Source organism: Stegostoma tigrinum, chromosome 6, assembly GCF_030684315.1.
Source record: "Stegostoma tigrinum isolate sSteTig4 chromosome 6, sSteTig4.hap1, whole genome shotgun sequence".
NCBI classification, from domain to species: Eukaryota; Metazoa; Chordata; class Chondrichthyes; order Orectolobiformes; family Stegostomatidae; genus Stegostoma; species Stegostoma tigrinum.
Window position 1 is genome coordinate 45,975,589 of NC_081359.1, and position 22,066 is coordinate 45,997,654.

Below are 22,066 nucleotides of genomic sequence, written 5' to 3' on the forward strand. Positions count from 1 at the left end.
CTAACAAGGCTTTTGTATAACTGCAACGTGGCTTGCCAACTCCTGTACTCCATGATACTCCTAGATCCCATCTGGCCCTGGGGACCTATCCAACTTAGTGCAATTTAGGGTACCTTAAATTTCCTCCTTCAATATATTGACATTCTCTAGAGTATTCACATACTCATCCCTGATCTCAACATCAGTCATGTCCTCCTTGTTTACTGAATGTCCTTGAATACTGATACAAAGTACTCATTAAGGATCTCTCCTACTTCCTGTGGCTCTGCGCATAACTTCCCTCCTTTATCCTTTCGTGGGCCTGCTCTTTCCCTTGTTACTCTCTTTCATCTAACATGTGCGTAAAATAGTTTGGGATTCTCCTTGACCCTGTTGCTTAAAGACATTTCATAGCATTCCTAATTCTGCGTTTAAGTTCCTTCCTAATTTCTCTATACTCCTCAAGGGCTTCACCAATTTGTAGCTGCCTAGACCTACAGTACACTTCCTTTTTCCTTTTGGCTAAGCTTACAAGAAAACCTAAACAGATAAATAGAAAGCGGGACATAACACCAGCGCTTCGTCAGAGGCTCACTGATGATGTTACCTAGAATGGTGACGAAACGTTTGAAAACTAACCTTCCAGCTCAGCGAGCAAACTCACATCCAGAACCTCAACCTGTGCTACAAATCTTCTCAAAACTCACTACTAAGCTTACAATTTCCCCTATCATCCATGGTTCCTGAATCCTGCAATTCCTACCCTACAGAGGGGAAAGGTGTAGTGATTGTAACAAGGTCAGCCAGGTGCACATCATGGAATATCAGTTCCCTGACTGGGACTGATAAAGTGGTCTGATCAGAGAGCCCTGGATGACAGACATAAACAGGAGTGTCAGAGGTTCTGTTCATTCTGAGAGCTGGCTCTGAGGAAGCTGGACTAATGTCAAGTACTATGCATGTGTAAATAAAGGGTGAATTGGTGACGGGGTACAGGCCTCCGTGGAGTTACTTCAAACTCCAAAACCCCATCTGAAAGCAAAACTAAAACCCTGGATCTTTGTGAACCTGACTCCAACCACTCATTCTTCTTCTGTCTGATTTTAAAAAAGAAACAGTCAGAGCTCAAAACTGTATACCCAATGCTTCTGAACCAGACATTCCATCACCAGTATAGCAACACCTCTCCAAAAGAGACTTAAAGGCATAGTACCACCACACTGAAGACTACTCCCCTTAGTCTTTGGGAAATGGCCTTTGTTTGAAGTACATGCAATGTGTTTGCTGCTTAAGGTGCTGGCACACATTTGTGTGTTAATTTGATGTAGCATAATGTTGTACATCAATGTCTCCACCTGCTTGACTGTGCATTTTTGGTAAACATGACAAGTAGAAGTACTGTGAATCCGTTGGGAAAGTTTAGCAGGTCTGGCAGCATCTGTGAAGAAAAAGAAAAATCACAGCTAACGTTTCAGGTCCAGTGACCCTTCCTTTAACTCTGATTTCTTCATCATAGATGCTGCCAGACCTGCTGAGTTTTTCTAGCATCTTCTGTCTTTGTTCATGATTTACAACATCCACAGTTCTTTCGGTTTTTACTGTGTATCTGTACCATTCTGAATTAGGCAGTGAGGAGCAAAAACAAGGCAGAGATGCTGTAAGCATCCAAGCGGGCATGAAGTGAATGAGTACGATATCAGCAATAAAGAGCCCTGAGATGCATCCCACTGTAGTACATGAGAATGATGCCCATCCCCATTAGATTACAAAGGAACCTAGTAGCAGCATTATGATGCAAGGCCTTGGTGCTCTCCAAAATGCAGCATTCAAGTGAAGAAATCTATTGTGAGTGTCTGAGATATGCCATGATGAAATGGTAAGGTTGGTGCCCATTCATTGCTTAGTTAAGGAACTGTCAATTACAAAAGCAATTGCAAATTTCAGTATCCACGTCAATCACAAGCTTTGTGTGGTTGGAGAAATCATTTTTGAAGACTAGGAATTTGAAAAAGTGTAAGTAAAATTTAATAGTAACATAGTAGCACGGTAATGAAGAAAAATTTAAGACCTGTGGCCAGGATCACAGGAAACTTGAGGGGCAAGATTTTGAAACCAGAGTGGTAAGGGTGTGGAACACCCTGCCTGCCAATGTAGTTAACTCAGCCACATTAGGGGCATTTAAACAGTCCTTGAATAAGCATATGGATAATGATGGGATAGTGTAGGGAGGGGCTTAGATTAGTTCACAGGTCGGCGCAACATCGAGGGCCGAAGGGCCTGTTCTGCGCGGTATTGTTCTATGTTCTGTGTTCTACAGTGTGGAGCTGGAGGATCACAGCTGGCCAGGCAGTATCAGAGGAGCTGGAAAGCTGACATTTTGGGTTGGGGCTCTTCAGAAATGGAGGAGGGGAAGGGGTCTCTGAAATAAATGGAAAGGGGTAATAGTAGGTAAATAGTGGAGTGGACAGGTGGGAGAGAAGACAGACAGGTCAAGGAGGCAGGGATGAAGCTCGTAAAGGTAAGTATAACTAGGTAGTGGTGGGGATTGGTCAGTAAGGTGAGAGGATCAAATAGGTGGGAGAGAAGACAGACAGGTCAATGAGGCAGGGATAGGGGGATTGGGGTTGGGGAGATTTTGAAACTTGGAAAGTCCACATTGAGACCACTGGGTTGTAGGCTTCCAAGGTGGAATATGAGATGCTGTTCCTCCAGTTTCCTGGTGACATCACTGTGACACTGGAGGAGGCCCAGGATGGACATGTTGTCCAGGGAGTGGGAGGAGGAGATGAAGTGGTTCACGACTGGGAGGTTTCGTTTATCACAAACCGATCCTAAGTGCTCTACAAAGTGGTCTCTGAGCCTCCACTTGGTCTCACCGATGTAGAGGAGGCCACATTGGGAACAGCGGATACAATAGTCCACAGTAGCGGAGGTGCAGGTGAACATCTATTTGATGTGCAAGGTTTTTTTGGGGCCTGGGATGGAGGTGAGGTGGGGAGGTATAGGGGCAAGTGTAGCACCTCCTGCGGTTGCAGGGAAATGTGCCGGGGGTGGTGGGACTAGTGGGAGTATGGAGCGGACGAGGGAGTCGCGGATAGAGTGGTCTCTCTGAAAGGCAGAGAAGGGTGTGGAGGAAAATATATCCTTTATAGTGGGGTCCGATTGCAGGTGTCAGAAGTGGCGGAGAATGATGCGTTGAATCTGGAGGTTGATGGTGTGATACCTCCATCCCAGGCCCTAAAAAAACCTCCACCTATGCACAGTTTGTGACAGATGTCAATGCCTCCCAGTTGTGAACCACTTCAACTCCCCCTCCCACTTGCTGGACGACATGTCCATCCTGGACCTCCTCCAGTGTCACCACAATGCCACCTGGAAACTGGAGGAACAGCACCTCATATTCTGCCTTGGAAGCCTAGAACCCAATGGTCTCAATGTGCACTTTACTAACTTCAAAATCTCCCCATCCATGACCTCATCCTAAGATCAGCATCCCCTCTCTTCCCCACCTTATTGACCTGTCCATCTTCCCTCCCACCTATCCGCATCTCCCACTTCACTGACCAATCCTCACTAATGCCTACCTACACTCACCTTTACTAGCTTCATCTCGGCCTCCTTAACCGCCTCCTTGCTGTGTTATCCAGCATTGGCAGTTTTTACTATCGCCGAACATTTTGAAACAATTGGGTTAGGTTTACATTTGGAAAACACATACAGACAAATTTTATAGTTTGGGTTCAAAACTAGGTGCATACTTTTTGGAAAGGGTCACAAATATTTGCGTACAGTGGTTGACATTTCAAGCTTTTCAGGTTAGGCTCTTTTTACAACCAAGAAGCTGAAAGAAAACTTTGAATTTTGAAAGACTGGTGATTCTTTTTGAAATAAGTGCTTGATGCAGGTTGGGAACTCTCATATTCTGCCTGAATCAAAAAAAAAGAATAGAATTCCACAGATTGGTTTTCGGAAAAATGTAGTGATTTATTTAGTATGTAGGCTAAGAGTAGAACTAGTTTTCATAATTGTGGACTAGCAAAGACCTTGTAAAGAAAAATGACCTTCTGAAATGCTACATATTTGCAGATTAAGGAGTACAAAACCAAATCCTGATTTAAATTGGCATTTTGATCAAAGCTTGAGAGAGATCAAATGAATATAAAATCTGTTTTTAAATGACAGAAATGTTCAGGGTCTGTCTGCTCATGGATCATAAAAATTACATTCATTATGGCTCATCGGTCCACAATTTTACATGAGGCCTCAACTTTTCTTTCCTACTTCACATATATCAAAGAATATTATCAGTCAAAGTGAAATATCGAGGCATTGCAAGCTCACTCTTAAAATATAGCATGACAAGCTGTAGAGAATCTTGGGGAAGTAGCTTCACATTTCTATAACATCAATGCCAGTGGCAGCAGCAGTATATTCAGACTAGCATTATAACAAACTGATATTGGAACCACTACTTACCTCCCAGTGAATCCACTTGTATAAGGAAAGATCAATTTTCCTGAAATCATCTGAGGTAACATCACATAAATCCCTAAACATAACCACATCTTAGGTCAAACTTGAATACAGATGTCATGCAATAGTCAATGGCTTTATAATTAAAGGACAAGTTGCTTTTTTAGGTACACCAAGCATTTGTTTACATATTCCACTTTAAACAGTTTAATTAACAGTGGAAATGCATTTTATTAACTTATAATCAAAATAAGGATCGTCAAATGTAAATTACACATTTAATTTTTTTCCAAAAATTAAGTAAAAGAATTAAGTTTAACAGATAACTAAAGCCTTACCAGTAAGAAGTATCTTGTTTCCTCCTACCTCTATGATTCTCCCTTGCAATTCCTTCTGGATTTTCTTCACCCCTTTCCTCCACCATATTTTCACTGTTTCTAAGTGTTTTATCCAAATCACTGTGAACTACCAAGTGTACAAAGCCTCAAGCTCCACACTGCATTTGGGTTGCTGTGGCAAATAGCTTCTGAGATAGCTGGCATTTTTCCAAAGACAGATTTGGAAAAGAAAACAGAATTCTTGTCAGTGTTCTCAAGGAAGGTTCGGTTCTGTGCTTGGATACTCATGCTACACTATGGTACTGATGGCAGCTGTAGGCAATCTCTGTCCAGCAATGAATTTCTACTAGAATTGAATCTCATCAGTTCTTTACATAAAAAAATGGAGAATTTTTTAAATACTATGTTAGCATTTATTGTCCATCCCTAAATGCCCAGAAGACAGTATAGAATCAAACACATGCGACGGTCAGCACTTTTATGATCTTTGTACTCTACAAATTATTACTCCAATCCAAATTTAGATTTTTGACCCAATCAAAGCACCTCTAGCACCTATTCATTAAAAGAGCATATATTATTGAACAGGCACACAATGTCAAATAGATTTGGACATAAAGTTCATCCTGGCATTCAGTCAGTGTTGAAAGGTCCAGTAATCAAAACAGTCGAAGAAAGCATTTATCTACTAACTGTTTAAAGTCAAGCCAATTTCGTCCTTCAGACATCTGTTCTGCTTGCTGAATGTGAAAAACCCACCTGACCCAAAAATGAATGGAAAGATGCCTGAAGTAGCTCCAAGTATTTCCTTTCAAACACAAATCAACAGCTTGAAAAGTAAAATTCAATCATGAAGTCAATCAAGTACTTAACTGAAACCACAGGGACAGAATAAGTTCCATGTAAAATATTCCTTATTTAATTAAATTAGGTATCTAAAGAAACTTCATCAAAATCTAGGAAGTGGAGGTATAAGTACAATACTTTAATCAGGACTGTTTAGGGCAGAAATTGAACAGCAAAAGGAAGGATTGCTCTGGAAATAAAGCAAATTTTATTTTTTCTTCCATTACATGTACAAATTGCATTTTAACTGTTCCAATTTTAAAAATGTTATCTAACTTATTATTTAATTGATTATTGAACATATATTTGATTTTTGTTCCATGCACAAGGTATGTATTACATGTGCCAAAGTAGAAATACTCCTTTTGAGATATTAACTGAACACTCTAAATTTCTTTTGTCATTGTGAAAAAAGGTACAGGCAGAAATCTGGGGAAGTAATATTATCCATCTAATATTCTTCACTCCATTTTCTTTAACCAATCATTTAAATGGAATAACACAGATGCACATAAAAGGAAGATGACAAGCACGAGCGAGGTGAAAAAAGGAAATGTATTTATTTATGAGATGTCAGCATTCCTAGTTGCGGAGCTGAGCAATAATTTTGACATGAAATACTGTTAATTGAGATCCAGGATTTTGATCCAGTGATGATGAAGGAATAGTGATATTTTCCAAGACAGGATTTATGCTTTGCTTGGAGGAGAATGTGTATGTAGATGTGTTCCCATTCACCAGCTTCCCTCAAACTTCTGGGAAGCAAAGGGAACAGGTTTATGAGGTACTGTAGAAGCCATTTCATATTCCTGCAGTATAAAATGTTGCCATTGTGCCCTGGTGCTGTAGACAGTGAAAGTTTAAGGTGGTAGACTGGGTGCTGATTAGATGGACTGCTTCATCCTGAAAGGGTTTTGAGCTTCTTGGGTGGTATTGGAGCTGCATTTATTGAGCCAGGTAAAGACCCTATACCCTTGACTGGGCAGTACGGTGGCTCAGTGGTTAGTACTAGTGCCTCACAGTGCCAGGGACCAGGTTTGATTACACTGTCAGGCAACTGACCGAGTGCAATTTGCACGTTCTTCCACTGGCTGCATGGATTTCCTCTGGGTGCTCCACTTTTGTCCCACTGACTGAGGATGTGCAGTTTAGGTGGATAGGCCATACCAAATTACCCATCGTGTCCAGGGATGTGAAGGTTAGGTAGATTAGCCATGGTGAATGCAGGGCTATAGGGGTAGGGGGTGAATCTGAGTGGGATGCTCTTCAAGGGGTCTGTGTGGGCTCGATGGACCAAATGGTCTGCTTCCACTCTACAGGGATTCTACTCTGCAGGGATTCCATGATTCCTGCCTTGCAAGTGTTGGCAAGACTTTGGGGAATCAGGAGATGACTCACTCACTACTGAACATCCAACATCTAACCTGCTTTCCTGGCCACAGTATTTATGTTGCTAGACCATTTAAGGTTCAGGTCAATGAGAACCACCATTCCACACCAATTCCCCTCCCCTATATCCTGTAATTTTGATGGTAGGGGTATCAATGATGATAATGCCATCGAAAGACAAGCGAAGGTGGTTGGCAGGATTGTTAGTTGCCACTGAGCATCCAAAACCTATATCTTGAACAGGTCTTGCTACATGTGTGCCCAAAGGCTTCAGTACCTGGAAAGTTGGGAATGGAATTGAAAATTATGTAATCATCAGTGAAAGTCTTCAGTTATGGGAAAAAAAATCAGAAAATGCTGGTAGTAGTATTTGAGGTGATCCTCCCTATATTGAAAGGCAAGGTCATCAATGAAGCAGCTGGTCTAGGAATTCTTACAGCGATGTCCTGGAGCAGAGATGATTGAACGCCAACAACCACCATGATCTTAAAAAAACAAGAAAAAAAACTGCACAGCAATTGTTTCAGAAATTCAGCAGATCTGGTGGAATCTGTGGGGAGAAAAATCTTCTTCACTATCTTTTCTGGTGTCAGGTATGTTCTGGGTAGTGAAGGTTCTTTCCCTGATTTCCACTGAATTCAATTTTACTTTGCATCACACTCGCACGTAAGTGGTGATTTGCTGGCAAGGATTATGCTTGTTTGGTTAAACAAGAGTCCAAAGATCTGGCAGGTTAGATGGATGGTCATGCTAAAATGCCCATAGTGTCCAAGAATGTGTAGGTTAGGTGGACAAAGTCAGAATTCGCACAATACCAGGTTACAGTGCAACAGGTTTACTTAAAATCACAAGGCTTCAGAGTGCAGACCCTTGAACAGATCAAGTGACAGGGAACAGCACACAGACACAGAACTTACAGGCAGAGAGATCAAAAGATCATACAACTGATGCCAGTGGCGTGTCAACTAAGTCTCTGTAGGTGACCAAGAGTGTTAGAAAGTGTGACTGAAGTGTCAACAGCTGAATAACAAGCGAATGTGTCCTATAATCCGAATAAATGAGGCAGAAAGAAAATAACAAAAAATTAAAAATAAGATGGTGCTGGAGACAAACTGAATGACTAGAATAATATGATAGATATAAGTCACATGCGGAAGGCTAACCAAAGTAATAAGGAGTCCAAAACTGCACAACGTAATTAAGGTAGAGAGCTCATAACAATTTATCAAGGTGATGGTGTCAAAATAGGACAATAAGGAAGATTTTACAGATACAGAACAGTGGTGTGGTCACACGTAATATGACACGATCCCAAGATCACTGTTGAGGCCATCTTCATGGATACGGAACTTGGCTATCAGTTTCTGCTCAGTGATTCTGTGTTGTTGAGATTCTTGAAATCCGCCTTGGAGGATTTACCCAAAGACCGAAGACTGAATGTCTTTGATTGCAGAAGTGTTCCCCGACTGGGAGGGAACATTCTGTCTGGTGATTGTTGCGCATTTATGAGAGACACAACATTGGCTGAGTCATATGATGTAGCTTCCATGGACGTGGTGCGTGGTGTTTCCACGTGTGATGATAGTATCCATGTCGATGATCTGACATGTCTTGCAGAGTTTGTGTGGTGTTGTTATTGATGTTGTTCTGAAGGCTGTGTAGTTTGTTGTAAATGACAGTTTGTTTAAGATTTGGTGAGAAGCGGAGGCATAGGGATGATATTGATGAGGTGCGCATCGTCATTGATGACAAGTTTAAGTCGATGAAGAACATGGCATAGTTCCTTCACTTAAGGAATGTACTGGATGACAAAGGGCACTCCATTGATGTATCTTGTATCTGTCTTCTGAGTAGGTCAGTGCAGTTTTTTGCTTTGGCATGTTGGAACTGATGATCAAGGAATTGAAATTTGTATCCTGTTCTTATGAGGGTGTCCTTTAAATCTTTAGGTGTCCATTCCTTCTCTTCTGAGCAGATCTTGTATAAGCACAAGGCTTGTCTGTAGAGGATGGCTTCTTTAATATGTCTACGGTGCAAGCTAGAGAAGTGCGCTGGCTCATGGAAACTTGTGTAGTTATTCACTAAATCTGTATGGAATGGCCTCACTCAAGACACAAATTGACACAGCATCTATCAGGGACTGATTACTTCAGTTGGTTCAATGGCTATTTTGTAGTTTAGAAGAATGACAATAGTTCTGTGCTGGCCAATGCAGACTTGGGATGTGCCTGTTTGCCCTGTCCCTGAGGGAGATAGACAATGGCAAATTACCATTGACAAAAAAAACCTAGAAAATGGCTCAGGATGAAGCATCAATGTTCAGTGAGCTAAGGATGTGCATTTCAGGGAACGCACATGAATAACAATATGATTATAACAAATGGAATATTTTGTGCAACTTAAAGTTATTGCATCTCAAATATAAGAATATGTGAAAATATGTATGTTTTTGCAAGCCTTTGATTGAGAAACAAGTCGGGGGATAATCACTGAGACATGGTTGAAGGACAGACAGGTATGGCAGTTCAACATTCTACGGTATAAAAGTTTCAGGTGGGATATGGTGGAGAACTAAGAGAGAGGATGGAGGCATTGCATTTTTGATAAAGCAAACCATCACTGCAGCAGTGAGGGAGGACATCATTGAAGTGTCTTCAAATGAGGCTAGCTGGGTGGAGCTAAGAAATAAAAATGGGGCAAATACTTTGCTGGGTTTATATGATAGGCCTCTCAACAGTTGGAGGGAAATAGAGGAGCAGATAGAGAAGCAAATGACAGTAAGGTGTGACAAACAGGAGTATTGTTTAAAAACTGAAAGAACAGCAGTGGGGTCATCTTCGCGTGAAAGGATCAGACTGGGTGGAATTTTTAAAGTGCATTCAGGAGAGCATTTTGTGCTAGTATGTATATAGTCCTATGAGAGATGGTCAATGCTAAACCTAATTCTAGGGAATAAAACTGGTTAAGTAGTCGATGTTTCAATGGGCAAATGCTTTTGAGATAGTTACCATAACTCTACATTTCAAAGTTATTATGAAAAGGGATAAGGATAGCGCAGATATTCAGTGTCTAACTTGGGGCAAGGTCAATTACAATATCATTAAGACAGGATCTGACAAATATAGTAGCAGAGACTAGTTACTTGTAGGTAAGTCTACATTTGGAAAATTGAAGTCTTTTAAAAGTAGTATTTCCCTGTGAAAATGAGGGATAGAAAAGACAAGATTAGGGAATCATAGATGACAGGTGAAATTGTGAGACTAGCAATGAGGAAAAAGGAAGAATACAGAAGGTCTAGGCTTCTGAAAACAGCCGAAGCTTTGGATGAATTTTGGGCAAGGAGGACCAATCTGAAATCAGGAATTAAGAAGGCTAAAAGGGGTCATGGAATATCTTTAGCAAACAGGGGTACATAAGGAGCAAGAGGGTAACTAAAGAAAGGGCTGGTCCACTCAAGGACAAAGGATGGAAGTTATGCAAGGAGTCAGAGAAAATGAGTGAGATTCTTAATGAATACTTTGTGTCGGTATTCACCGAGGAGAGGAACATGACAGATGTTGAGGTTATGGTTAGATGTTTGATTACTCTAGGTCAAGTCGGCATAAGGAGGGGGGACATGTTGGGTATTCTAAAAGACATTAGGGTGGTCAAGTCCCCAAGTCTGGATGGAATCTATCCCAGGTTACTGAGGGAAGCAAGAGAGGAAATAGCTGGGGCCTAAAGAGAATTCTTCGCAGCATCCGTGAGCATGGGTGAGGTCCCGGAGGACTGGAGAATTGCTAATGTTGTCCCCTTGTTTAAGAAGGGTAGTAAGGATAATCCAGGTAATTATAGACTCTTGAACCTGATGGCAGTGGTGGGAAAGATGCTGGAGAAGATACTGAGGGAGAGGATCTATTCCCATTTGGAAGAAAATGTGGTTTTGTGCAGGGAAGGTCATGTCTTACCAACTTGATAGAATTCTTTCAGGAAGTGACAAAGTCGATAGATGAGAGAAGGGATGTGGATATCATATACATGGACTTCAGTAAGGTGTTTGATAAGGTTCCCCATGGTAAGCTGATAGAGAAAGTGAAGTTGCATGGGGTCCAGGGTTTACGAGCTAGATGGATGGAAAACTGGCTGGGCAACAGGAGACAGAGAGTTGTAGTGGAAAGGAGTTTCTCAAATTGGGAGAATTGTGACCCGTGGTGTTCCACAGGGATCTGTGCTGGGACCACTGTTGTTTGTGATACACATAAATGATCTGGAGGAAGGTATAGATGGTCTGATTAGCAAGTTTGCAGATGACACTAAGATTGGTGGAGTAGCAGATAGTGAAGAGGACTGTCAGAGAATGCAGCAGAATATAAATAGATTGGAGAGTTGGGCACAGAAATGGCAGATGGAGTTCAATCCAGGCATATGCAAGGTGATGCATTTTGGAAGATCCACATCAAGACGGAACTATACGGTAAATGGAAAAGCCCTGGAGAAAATTGATGAACAGAGAGATCTGGATGTTCAGGTCCATTGTATCCGAACATGGCAACACAGGTAGATACAGAGGTCAAGAAGGCATATGGCAGCTTTCATTCATCGGACGGGGTACTGAGTACAAGAGTTGGCAGGTCATGTTACAGTTGTCTCGGACTTTGGTTCAACCACATTTGGAATACTACGGACAGTTCTGGTCGCCACATTACCAGAAGAATGTGGATGCTTTGGAGAGGGTGCAGAGAAGGTTCACCAGGATGTTGCCTGGTATGGAGGGCACTAGCTATAAAGAGAGGTTGAGTAGATTAGGATTATTAGTACTATAGATGGGTCAGTTTTTGTCCATTGTGTGCAGGAGGGCTTCCTGACACAGTATGTAGATAGGCCAACAAGGGGCGAAGCCACGTTAGATTTGATACTGGGTAATGAGCCCGGACAGGTGTTAGATTTGGAAGTAGGTGAGCACTTTGGTGATAGCGATCACAATTCTGTTATGTTTACTTTAGTGATGGAAAAGGATAGGTTTATACCACTGGGCAAGAGTTATAGCTGGGAGAAAGGCAATTACGATGAGATTAGGCAAGATTTAGGGAGCATAGGATGGGGAAGGAAACTGCAGGGGATGGGCACATTAGAAATGTGGAGCTTATTCAAGGAAGCTCCTGTGTGTCCTAGATAAGTATGTACCTGTCAGGCAGGGAGGAAGCTGTAGAGTGCGGGAGCCACGGTTTACGAAGGAGGTGGAATCTCTGGTCAAGAGGAAGAAGAAGGCTTATGTTAGGATGAGATGTGAAGGCTCAAGTTAGTGCGCTTGAGGGCTACGAGGTAGCCAGGAAAGACCTAAAGAGAGAGCTTAGAAGAGCCAGGAGGAGACATGAGAAGTTGCTGGCGGATAGGATCAGGGTAAACCCTAAGGCTTTCTATCGGTACTTCAGGAATAAAAGAATGACGAGAGTAAGATTAGGCCCAATCAAGGGTAGTAGTGGGAAGTTGTGTGTGGAGTCAGAGGAGATGGGGAAGCACTAAATAAATATTTTTTGACAGTATTCACTCGAGAAAACGACAATGTTGTCGAAGAGAATACTGAGATACAGGCTACTAGACTAGGTGGGAATGGGGTTCACAAGGAAGAGGTATTAGAAATCCTACAGAGTATGAAAATAGATAAGTCCCCTGGGCTGGATGGGATTTATCCTCGGATCCTCTGGGAAGCCAGGGAGGAGATTGCCGAGCCTTTGGCATTGATCTTTGACTCGTCATTGTGTACAGGAATAGTCCCAGACGACTAGAGGAGAGCAAATGTGGTTCCCCTGTTCAAGAAGGGGAGTAGAGACAACCCTGGTAATTATAGACCAGTGAGCCTTACCTCAGTTGTTGGTAAAGTGTTGGAAGAGGTTATAAGAGATAGGATTTATAATCATTTAGAAAATAATAAATTAATTAGGAATAGTCAGCACGGTTTTGTGAAGGGTAGGTCGTGCCTCACAAACCTTATTGAGTTCTTTGAAAAGGTAACCAAACAGGTAGATGAGAGTAAACTGGTTGATGTGGTGTATATGGATTTCAGCAAAGCGTTCGATAAGGTTCCCCATAGTAGGCTATTGTACAAAATGCGGAGGAATGGAATTGTGGGAGATATAGCAGTTTGGATCAGAAATTGGCTTGCTGAAAGAAGACAGAGGGTGGTAGTTGATGGGAAATGTTCATCCTGGAGACCAGTTACTAGTGGTGTACCGCAAGGGTCGGTGTTGGGTCCACTGCCGTTTGTCATTTTTATAAATGACCTGGATGAGGGTGTAGAAGGATGGGTTAGTAAATTTAAAGACGACACTAAGATCGGTAGAGTTGTGAATAGTGACGAAGGATGTTGCAGGTTACAGAGAGACATAGATAAGCCGCAGAGCTGGGCTGAGAGGTGGCAAATGGAGTTTAATGCAGACAAGTGTGAGGTGATGCACTTTGGTAGGAGTAACCGGAATGCAAAGTACTGGGCTAATGGTAAGATTCTTCGCAGTGTAGATGAGCAGAGAGATCTCGGTGTACATGTACACAGATCCTTGAAAGTTGCCACCCAGGTTGACAGGGCTGTTGAGAAGACATACAGTGTTTTAGTTTTTATTAATAGAGGGATCGAGTTCCGGAACCAAGAGGTTATGGTGAAGCTGTGCAAAACTCTGGTGCGGCCGCACTTGGAGTATTGCGTACAGTTCTGGTCACCGCATTATAAGAAGGATGTGGAAGCTTTGGAAAGGGTGCAGAGGAGATTTACTAGGTTGTTGCCTGGTATGGAGGGAAGGTCTTACGAAGAAAGGCTGAGGGACTTGAGGCTGTTTTTGTTAGAGAGAAGAAGGTTGAGAGGTGACTTCATTGAGACATATAAAATAATCAGAGGGTTAGATAGGGTGGATAGGGAGAGCCTTTTTCCCAGGATGATGACGGTGAGCACAAGGGGGCATAGCTTTAAATTGAGGGGTGAAAGATATAGGACAGATGTCAGAGGTAGTTTCTTTACTCAGAGAATAGTAAGGGAATGGAACGCTTTGCCTGCAATGGTAGTAGATTCGCCAACTTTAAGTACATTTAAGTCGTCATTGGACAAGCACATGGACGTACATGGAGTAGTGTAGGTTAGATGGGCTTCAGATCGGTATGACAGGTCAGCACAACATCAAGGGCCAAAGGGCCTGTACTGTGCTGTAATATTCTATGTTCTATTTACATTAGAAAGACGGAGATTGAGGGGGGGGACCTGATTGAGGTCTACAAAATCATGAGAGGTATAGACAGGGTGGATAGCAAGAAGCTTTTTCCCCAGAGCGGGGGACTCAATTACCATGGATCACGATTTCAATGTGAGGGGAAACGTTTCAGGGAGATATGCATGGAAAGTTCTTTACGCAGAGGCTGGTGGGTGCTTGGAACATGTTGCCAGTGGAGGTAGTAGAGGCAGGCACAATAGCATCATTTAAGATGTACCTAGACAGATACATGAATGGGCAGGGAGCAGAGGGATACACATCCTTGCAAAATAGACGACAGGTTTAGATAGAGGATCTGGATCAGCACAGGCTTGGAAGGGCCTGTTCCTGTGCTGTAATTTTCTTTGTTCTTTTGTTATTGTGCCGAGACAGGGGAATCTGGAGTTGCTCGCAAAAATGATTTCATCTGACAGGGTGATCAGCCAATAACATTAAATTATTTCCACAGAGTAAGCCAAAGGTAATATTTATGTAGTAGGGTCCATTTTTAATCAAATTTTAGAGTGGAACAAATCACCCAGGACATAAACACAGATAGAACATAGAACATAGAACATAGAACAGTACAGCACAGAACAGGCCCTTCAGCCCACAATGCTGTGCCGACCATTGATCCTCATGGATGCACCCTCAAATTTCTGTGACCATATGCATGTCCAGCAGTCTCTTAAATGACCCCAATGACCTTGCTTCCACAACTGCTGCTGGCAACGCATTCCATGCTCTCACAACTCTCTGCGTAAAGAACCTGCCTCTGACATCCCCTCTATACTTTCCACCAACCAGCTTAAAACTATGACCCCTCGTGCTAGCCATTTCTGCCCTGGGAAATAGTCTCTGGCTATCGACTCTATCTATGCCTCTCATTATCTTGTATACCTCAATTAGGTCCCCTCTCCTCCTCCTTTTCTCCAATGAAAAGAGACCGAGCTCAGTCAACCTCTCTTCATAAGATAAGCCCTCCAGTCCAGGCAGCATCCTGGTAAACCTCCTCTGAACCCTCTCCAAAGCATCCACATCTTTCCTATAATAGGGCGCCCAGAACTGGACGCAGTATTCCAAGTGCGGTCTAACCAAAGTTTTATGACACGGAGAAGTCAAACAATCATGAATAAGCTTTAAACACAATTTAGAAATAGGTCACATCCTTTATCATGATGTGATCAATACGACATTGCACAAATATAAAATTAATTTTCCAGGATGAAACAAGGCTTTCAAAATAATTCTGTATGTGTGAAAGAAATTAGTTACAACTCAGTCCACAAGGTGCTGACCTATGAAGATTTTTGTGATATACCAGATAGTCATCTCAAATCCACCAGCTGTAGCTTGGTCAGTAAATTTGCATGGTTTGCAAATGACTGAGTCTTCTTTATCCGTGTAGCTCAATGTTAATCAAGTGCGATATTTAATCATGGAATTCGTAAGCAATGTTATTTGCAACTTAAAATGCTAAAAGACCAACAAAGGAATATTTCTGCATTGACACTTGTTTAAATAAATGCAAGAAAGATTGAAGTGCCCACAAGTCTTACATATCAGATAGTACGACTGTCCGTGAGCCATTGGAAAGGTTCACAATGCAGCAAGCACAAGGTGTGATTCCCACTCGTTGCCATACAATATTCGATATGTTGATACCTCTGCTTCGAAAATCATCTGTTATGAATCTTTGCCAAAACAAATGACAAAGTCAGGAGACAAAGAGATTGGGAAAATATGGAGTTATTTCGCAGATTTTATTAAACAAAAATAAAAATGAAAATGCAGGCTTATGTAACTGGTTCCAAAAACCTCTTTACCATTGAGGACATCAGTTCTGTTTATTCAAACACTGACAGCGACATTTGAAGGCAAAATTAATGTTAGTGGTAGTTAATGCCTTACCTAGTTGCTGATACCCATTTCAATCTTAGTAACCTGTGCACATAACTTTCAGTTGAAATGTTTTAGTCTTGCCCTAACTCTTCTCTTCTGGAAGACGGAATCTATACTATATTAGATTTGTTTCAACACCATCTTGAATTAGTACAGTACCTTAACACAATAAAATGTCTGCAATTTCCATGAAGAAAAAGTTAACATTCTGTTTTTGACGTTGTGGTATTTTAAAATACAATTGTATGTTAAACATTAGGGATAGTCTGAAACAGGAATCTTTGCATCAGTCTTCCAATGAGATCCTTCAGAGGTATGTGCAAGATGAAGTGAAGAGGATTTGACCAGTTTATCATGGATCATTTGGCACATACTATACTTATAAATATTCAGTGCAATGGAATTCAATTTAGGTAAGCAATATACAATTAACACAAAACAACCATTTTAAATGCTGGTTTGAAAAATTGATACTTTTAACTGATTCTAGCAGCTGCCATAAGTCAAGATAAAACTGGTAAGCACTTGGTGTATACGATAGTCAAGTTAACCAGCACACATTTCCTAAAAACCAGATAAACCTAAGAGTTTATTTCAAGTTTGTCACTGGGTAAATGTAAAGAATGCGTGATTAAATACATATGGACTTTCAAACCATAAGATGTGTCAGAAAAATGATGGCACGTAAGAGAAAACGTAGAAACATAGCTAATGAATTGGCTGACAAACGAAAAGCAATAAAGTTGAGCTAATTGGAATAGTTTTGTTTGGAAGTGTATATAGACCACAGGTCACAATTAGGCCCACTGTCTCTAACAACTACAGCAACCTTCCTTTATGCTCAGTACGACTCCAGCCAGCAGAGAGTTTTCCCTCCAATTCTCAGTGACTTCAGTTTTGCTTGAGCTCCTTGATGCCAAAGTTGAGTTTGATTGATTATGGCATTGCCTGAGAAATGAAACCAAGAATGGCTATCGCCCATTGCATTTCAACAGGTAACACAAAAAAAAATTTGCTCAAAACAATCACACCTCAAAAAACATAATCTTTATGTCAATTCTTCCATGCACCATTGATATTGCAACTAAAGGAACAAAAAAAACTCTGAAACGGTATGTTTTAACATCTATAGCAAATCAGTTGCTCTTCAAAACCCTACAGCAATTGCAATTAGTCCAACCTTAACCTTACGTAGAACCTAGTCCAACCATACATCTGCAAGCATAAATATTTTCCAACTATCTAATGCTCTTTATTTTGCCTTTCTTATTAGTTTTCAGCCACCAAAACCTCACAATGACAAACACTTTGGCACCTAGCTCTTTTTCATGACTGTTCCACAGTCTTCACTTCATTTCAAGTTACAGCCTATAATTACAATATTTATCTGTCATTCCTAATATTGCAAGAATGTGCTCTTGCACAATTGAAGAGTCTTTCTCTGACACATAATTGGTATCTGATATTTGAGTCACTTCTTGACCCACCATCAGCATTTGCACTATGCTTTTTTTCACTCTCCATCCTTCTTAACTACACTCCACCACTGCATGGACCTCTCTTCTTGGCCATTGTTCTGAATGTCCAACAATAGTTCAACTTGCCAAAGCTTTTCCTGCATATCACACACACAATTAACGTGCCATCATTCACAAGACTTCTCTGGAATATTTGGCATCTGAATACCAACTCTGGGCAAATTGACTTTGGATGTGATGGCTGTCTTTCTGTGCATCATGATCACACTCATTATCACTATCCAACCCTTATTCTATTCTACTAATCAAGGCCTTCATCACAAAATACAACAGCATTTCACATACAAGGTGCCTTACTGTACTTTTATCAGCTGCTTGAATTCTGAGATTTTGTCAATGATTTGCGTAATTGTGAGGAATGAACATTTGATTGCTTGGTTTTATCATCAGGATCTATTCCGCCAGCAAGGTCTTTTCATGACCTGGAACTCTCTTTTATAATACATAAAATTTTACTAATTAAATACTATCTCAGATGGTGCTAAACAATGCCCAAGAAGTCTCAAATTTCTCCAAAATCACAACCTTGACGAAAGGTAATCCCCATGCATTATAAAGTATTCATTTGTGTGAAAAATAATGCAACTATAGTAATACCTTCTAGAAGGAGAGTGCTATCACAGACCACATGACCGTTTAGGATTTCATCCAAAGACTGACTGGCAGGGTCTATATCCTCCTTCCATCTAAAGAGAATTGTTTGTACAAACTACCTATGCAATGTTTGGTTAGCAGTTATAATTTTGTGCCGCACTTCATCGATAGCCACATGGTTTATTTCACAAACTCATTGATAGAAGGGCTTCTTGTTGTGATTTACATGACCACATTTGTATTTTTACACTGGCTTCTGAACACATTTAAAATGGAAAAGCGAATGTCAATCAGAAACTTCACTGCTGTCCCAAATCCAGTTGCTATTAATTTTCCCATGATAATGGCTATAATAATGTTTTATCTTTTAAGAATTATTGAAACTAAATCTGGTTGCTAGATTAAGAAAGTGGAGAATGAATATTTGTATTTGTCTCAAAATTTCATATCTATGGCAGTAACTTTTTAAATCTTTTACACGTCAGCAGATTACTTTAAGATAACTTACTTTTTCTTTCTCTGTTCTTGATGCCATTGTTAACTGTGTATGTGATGAGAATCATCAGATTTTATTAAAGCAATTGTTACGATTCCTACAGAGAGATATAATTTCTAAGAAAGAAAGGAAGTCACACAATGCCAGCAGGAAGAAAACTATTGGCCAATATTTCATTTAAAATGCTTACAATAAACCAAATGAAATCAATAAGATTCAAACATTAATTAATTTGTGATAAATACTTCTGCTCTTTTTTATACCAGCAACTGTATAAAGATTGCTAAACAGAAAATTATTTCATTCAGAAAGAATTGTGTTTGTTTTCTCTTTATACAAATTCTCAATTTGTTCTGAACTGCTATACATACAGTACCGACTCATGGAATTCTACTTTCTACTTACCCAATGTTGCTTTTTTGTTCATCTCATGAAACCAGAGGATGTGTATGTACTTCTTGGAACGTAATCATGTCAGCATCATTAAATCAATTAAATCCCTTTCAGAATACTTTCTATCCCACATTGGTTTAAAATGGTCATTACACAAACTAAAATTCATGACTCATAATTCGAAACCCACCTGGACCCTCTCCTCTGGCATCACACTAGCATTCTATCTCTATCTTGCGAACTGTTGACGTTACATCAATTGCCTTAAGTTTTTTGCTCCCTTCACCCAGCCTCCATCTGAATTTGTTGTACTCCATTCTCTCAGGCTGAATCCTAACTTCACTGGCCAGTGCGAAGTTTGTAGTTTATACTGGAGCATTGCAGAGATGTGACAAATCAGTTTACAAGCACTCCCCATTATGAGAACGAAATGCTAAGAACTTGCACTGTGCTGAATCTCTCCCAAAACAGCTTTCCCAACACTCCCATAAGTTCCTGTTCTCCCAGATGACAACAGTGAATGAAACTTACAGCTCCTCCCAAGATTGCACTCAATGTGCATCAAATCATTTAATTACACCGTGAACAGTTAGAATTTTTGACATATTGAATGAGAGCACAGAAGTGAATGCAAAAGTGATATTTCATCAAACAGTAGTGCTCCACATAGATTTTACACACACACATTCGCAATATGATTTCAAATTCCTTCACCTTCCTTCTTCTAATGTTACAACGTCATGCCACCTCAGTGGCTGCAGCTGACTTCCGAAAGCCTGTAGACTGGACTGTCATCTTGCCTCAGATAATGTTTTTAGGTACCCTCTGGTAGGCCCAAAGTCTAGACAGCCTAATTATAGAGGGCTTCTCCTTGATTCTGACATGATGGAGGCATATGACTCATTGGCAAAGGGAGGTTGCTGCCACGGCACCTCCAGGGTGTCCTAAGGTGACAATATTTTGTGTTTATCAGTCACTCATCCTGTCTTTAAATTTACAACGGTACCTTACTCCTTCTAGAGTTAAGGAACGTGAGATCAAGCTCCTTCAGCCCCTTCTTGCCAAGCCAAAATGCAGATGCTTTGCCATCCAGACCATCAAGGCAACCATGGACTCTCAAACCAGGGCCCTAACATTAGACAGAAACTGCACTTTGATCCAGGCTAGGTCTCTGGCAGCTCTGTTTGATGTTCTGTATTTATGTATGGCTCAAGTTCAAAGGCTAATCAAGTATACCAGCCTTAATAGCAGTCTGTTCTCCAGCACGCCTCCAAGTATCAGAGATCTCATCCAATTCTTCCTCCTCTGCCTATGGTTCTATGCCAGTGCAGTGCTCATCAATTTCAGCCTATTCTAGATAAATAACCCAGAGTTGAACAGATACAGCAATGCCTTAACAGTGCATACTGAGGGACCAGGCTGTTCCTCCTCAGAGGATTGCTGACTGGATCTAAAACAAATAAACCTGGGTACTCGGATTCACCAAAAGTTGGCATTCTTCTTTGTCTCTATATTGTGGATCCTGCGTAAAGATCATGTAAAATGCCATCTTTAATCAAAGGTTAGTTCAAAAATTGCTCCTTGATAGTGTTTCCCATCAGTCGCTTGGCAGATAACTCAAATGACAACCAAACGTTTCCAATTTCTAATACAGTGCAAGCGAGCTCCCATGTTCTCCAGCAATCTCTGCAAAGATCACAAGGTCCACAAGATTGGGCATCTCATTAGTTGTGCGCATTTTTCTGATGCAGAGCGACGAATGAATTAAGAGGCATTATCTGTATAAATCAGTACAAGGAAAGTTAAAGATATAAATTCCCATTGCTGTGACTGCCAATTTGCATTAAATGAAAGAAGAATGCAGTATTGGGGCATTTGAAAGTGTAAGACTCTTAATTAGAGGTGGTTCAGTGTGGTCAAAAAGGTACAATTGATGGAAATTCATTCAGAATCACATGATGTTTGAGGGAGGTGTTCAGGCCCATACCACATTTTGTGCTGTCCTTTCACTTGTGGTGCACTTTGGTGGAAGCTATATGATCTGTATTTTTACTCAGGTGCAATGAAAGTTGGGTGGTCTGGTGGTGCTTGAGGTGCTGAGGCCAGCAATTCTGTTTTGGTTAGAAGTGTGACCTCTGGCAGATGGCAGAGGGGCAGCAACGCCCCATTGCAAATAGAGTGAAATAAATGTTTCCAGTGAAGTGAAAGACATTGCACATGAAATATACGATAAAGATATGGCACTGAATTTATATATTACATCCTTGTGCAGTGACAAATTAACTACACTGAGTGAAACAGTTTGAGGCATGAAGCATTTACCTTTGAAGTGCACAAAAGATCATTCTTTGTTTGTATTACTGTAGCCAGTCTCATGCCTGGGCGTTAGGATCACCGATGATTGTAACCACCTCAGTCCATGTAGTCCTGGTCACTGGAGTTGGTATATTATTTCCATCCAAGGAAAGCAGACATCTCTGTGCTCAAGATTAATCTGCAGTATCACACTTGATGAGGTTAAGACCTCCTGTCTTGTCTCAGATATGTTCAGAGTTCAGTTGGGGCCTCTGTGCTATATTCACAGATTTTCCATGATTGATAATAGTGAAGTTTAGGGGAGGTCACGCTCTAGTGATATTATTGCTGGGCTGTTAATTCAAAGACCCAGATAATGTTCTGGGGGCCCAAGTTTGAATCCTGACTCGTATGGTGGAATTTAAATTCAAATACAAGCAAAAAAAGCTGGAATTAAGGTTTCAATGATGACCATGAATCAATTGTTCAATTGTCAGAAAAACCCATCTGGTTCACTAAGCCACTTGCCACAAAGGTTCAGCCTTTAAACCACACATACTTACGTAATGAAGACTCGGACAAAATTACACGAGAAAATCCACCCTGACT

The 22,066-nt window shown here is 40.9% G+C and overlaps 1 protein-coding gene across 19 annotated transcripts in view; it reads right to left on the bottom strand.

The window, feature by feature from the left end:
- khk (ketohexokinase) overlaps positions 1-22,066 on the bottom strand; it is a 275,763-nt gene that overhangs the window by 94,251 nt on the left and 159,446 nt on the right. For all 19 annotated transcript variants that reach the window (XR_009445837.1, XR_009445836.1, XR_009445829.1 and 16 more), the window contains 2 exons: positions 15,799-15,933; positions 4,456-4,528 (listed from right to left, as the gene is read on the bottom strand). Coding sequence is in view for 7 of the 19 variants with exons in the window: in XM_059646531.1 (XP_059502514.1) it covers positions 4,456-4,528; positions 15,799-15,933 (208 nt within the window). In the remaining 12 variants the exon portion in view is untranslated. The remainder of the gene's footprint in view (positions 1-4,455; positions 4,529-15,798; positions 15,934-22,066) is intronic.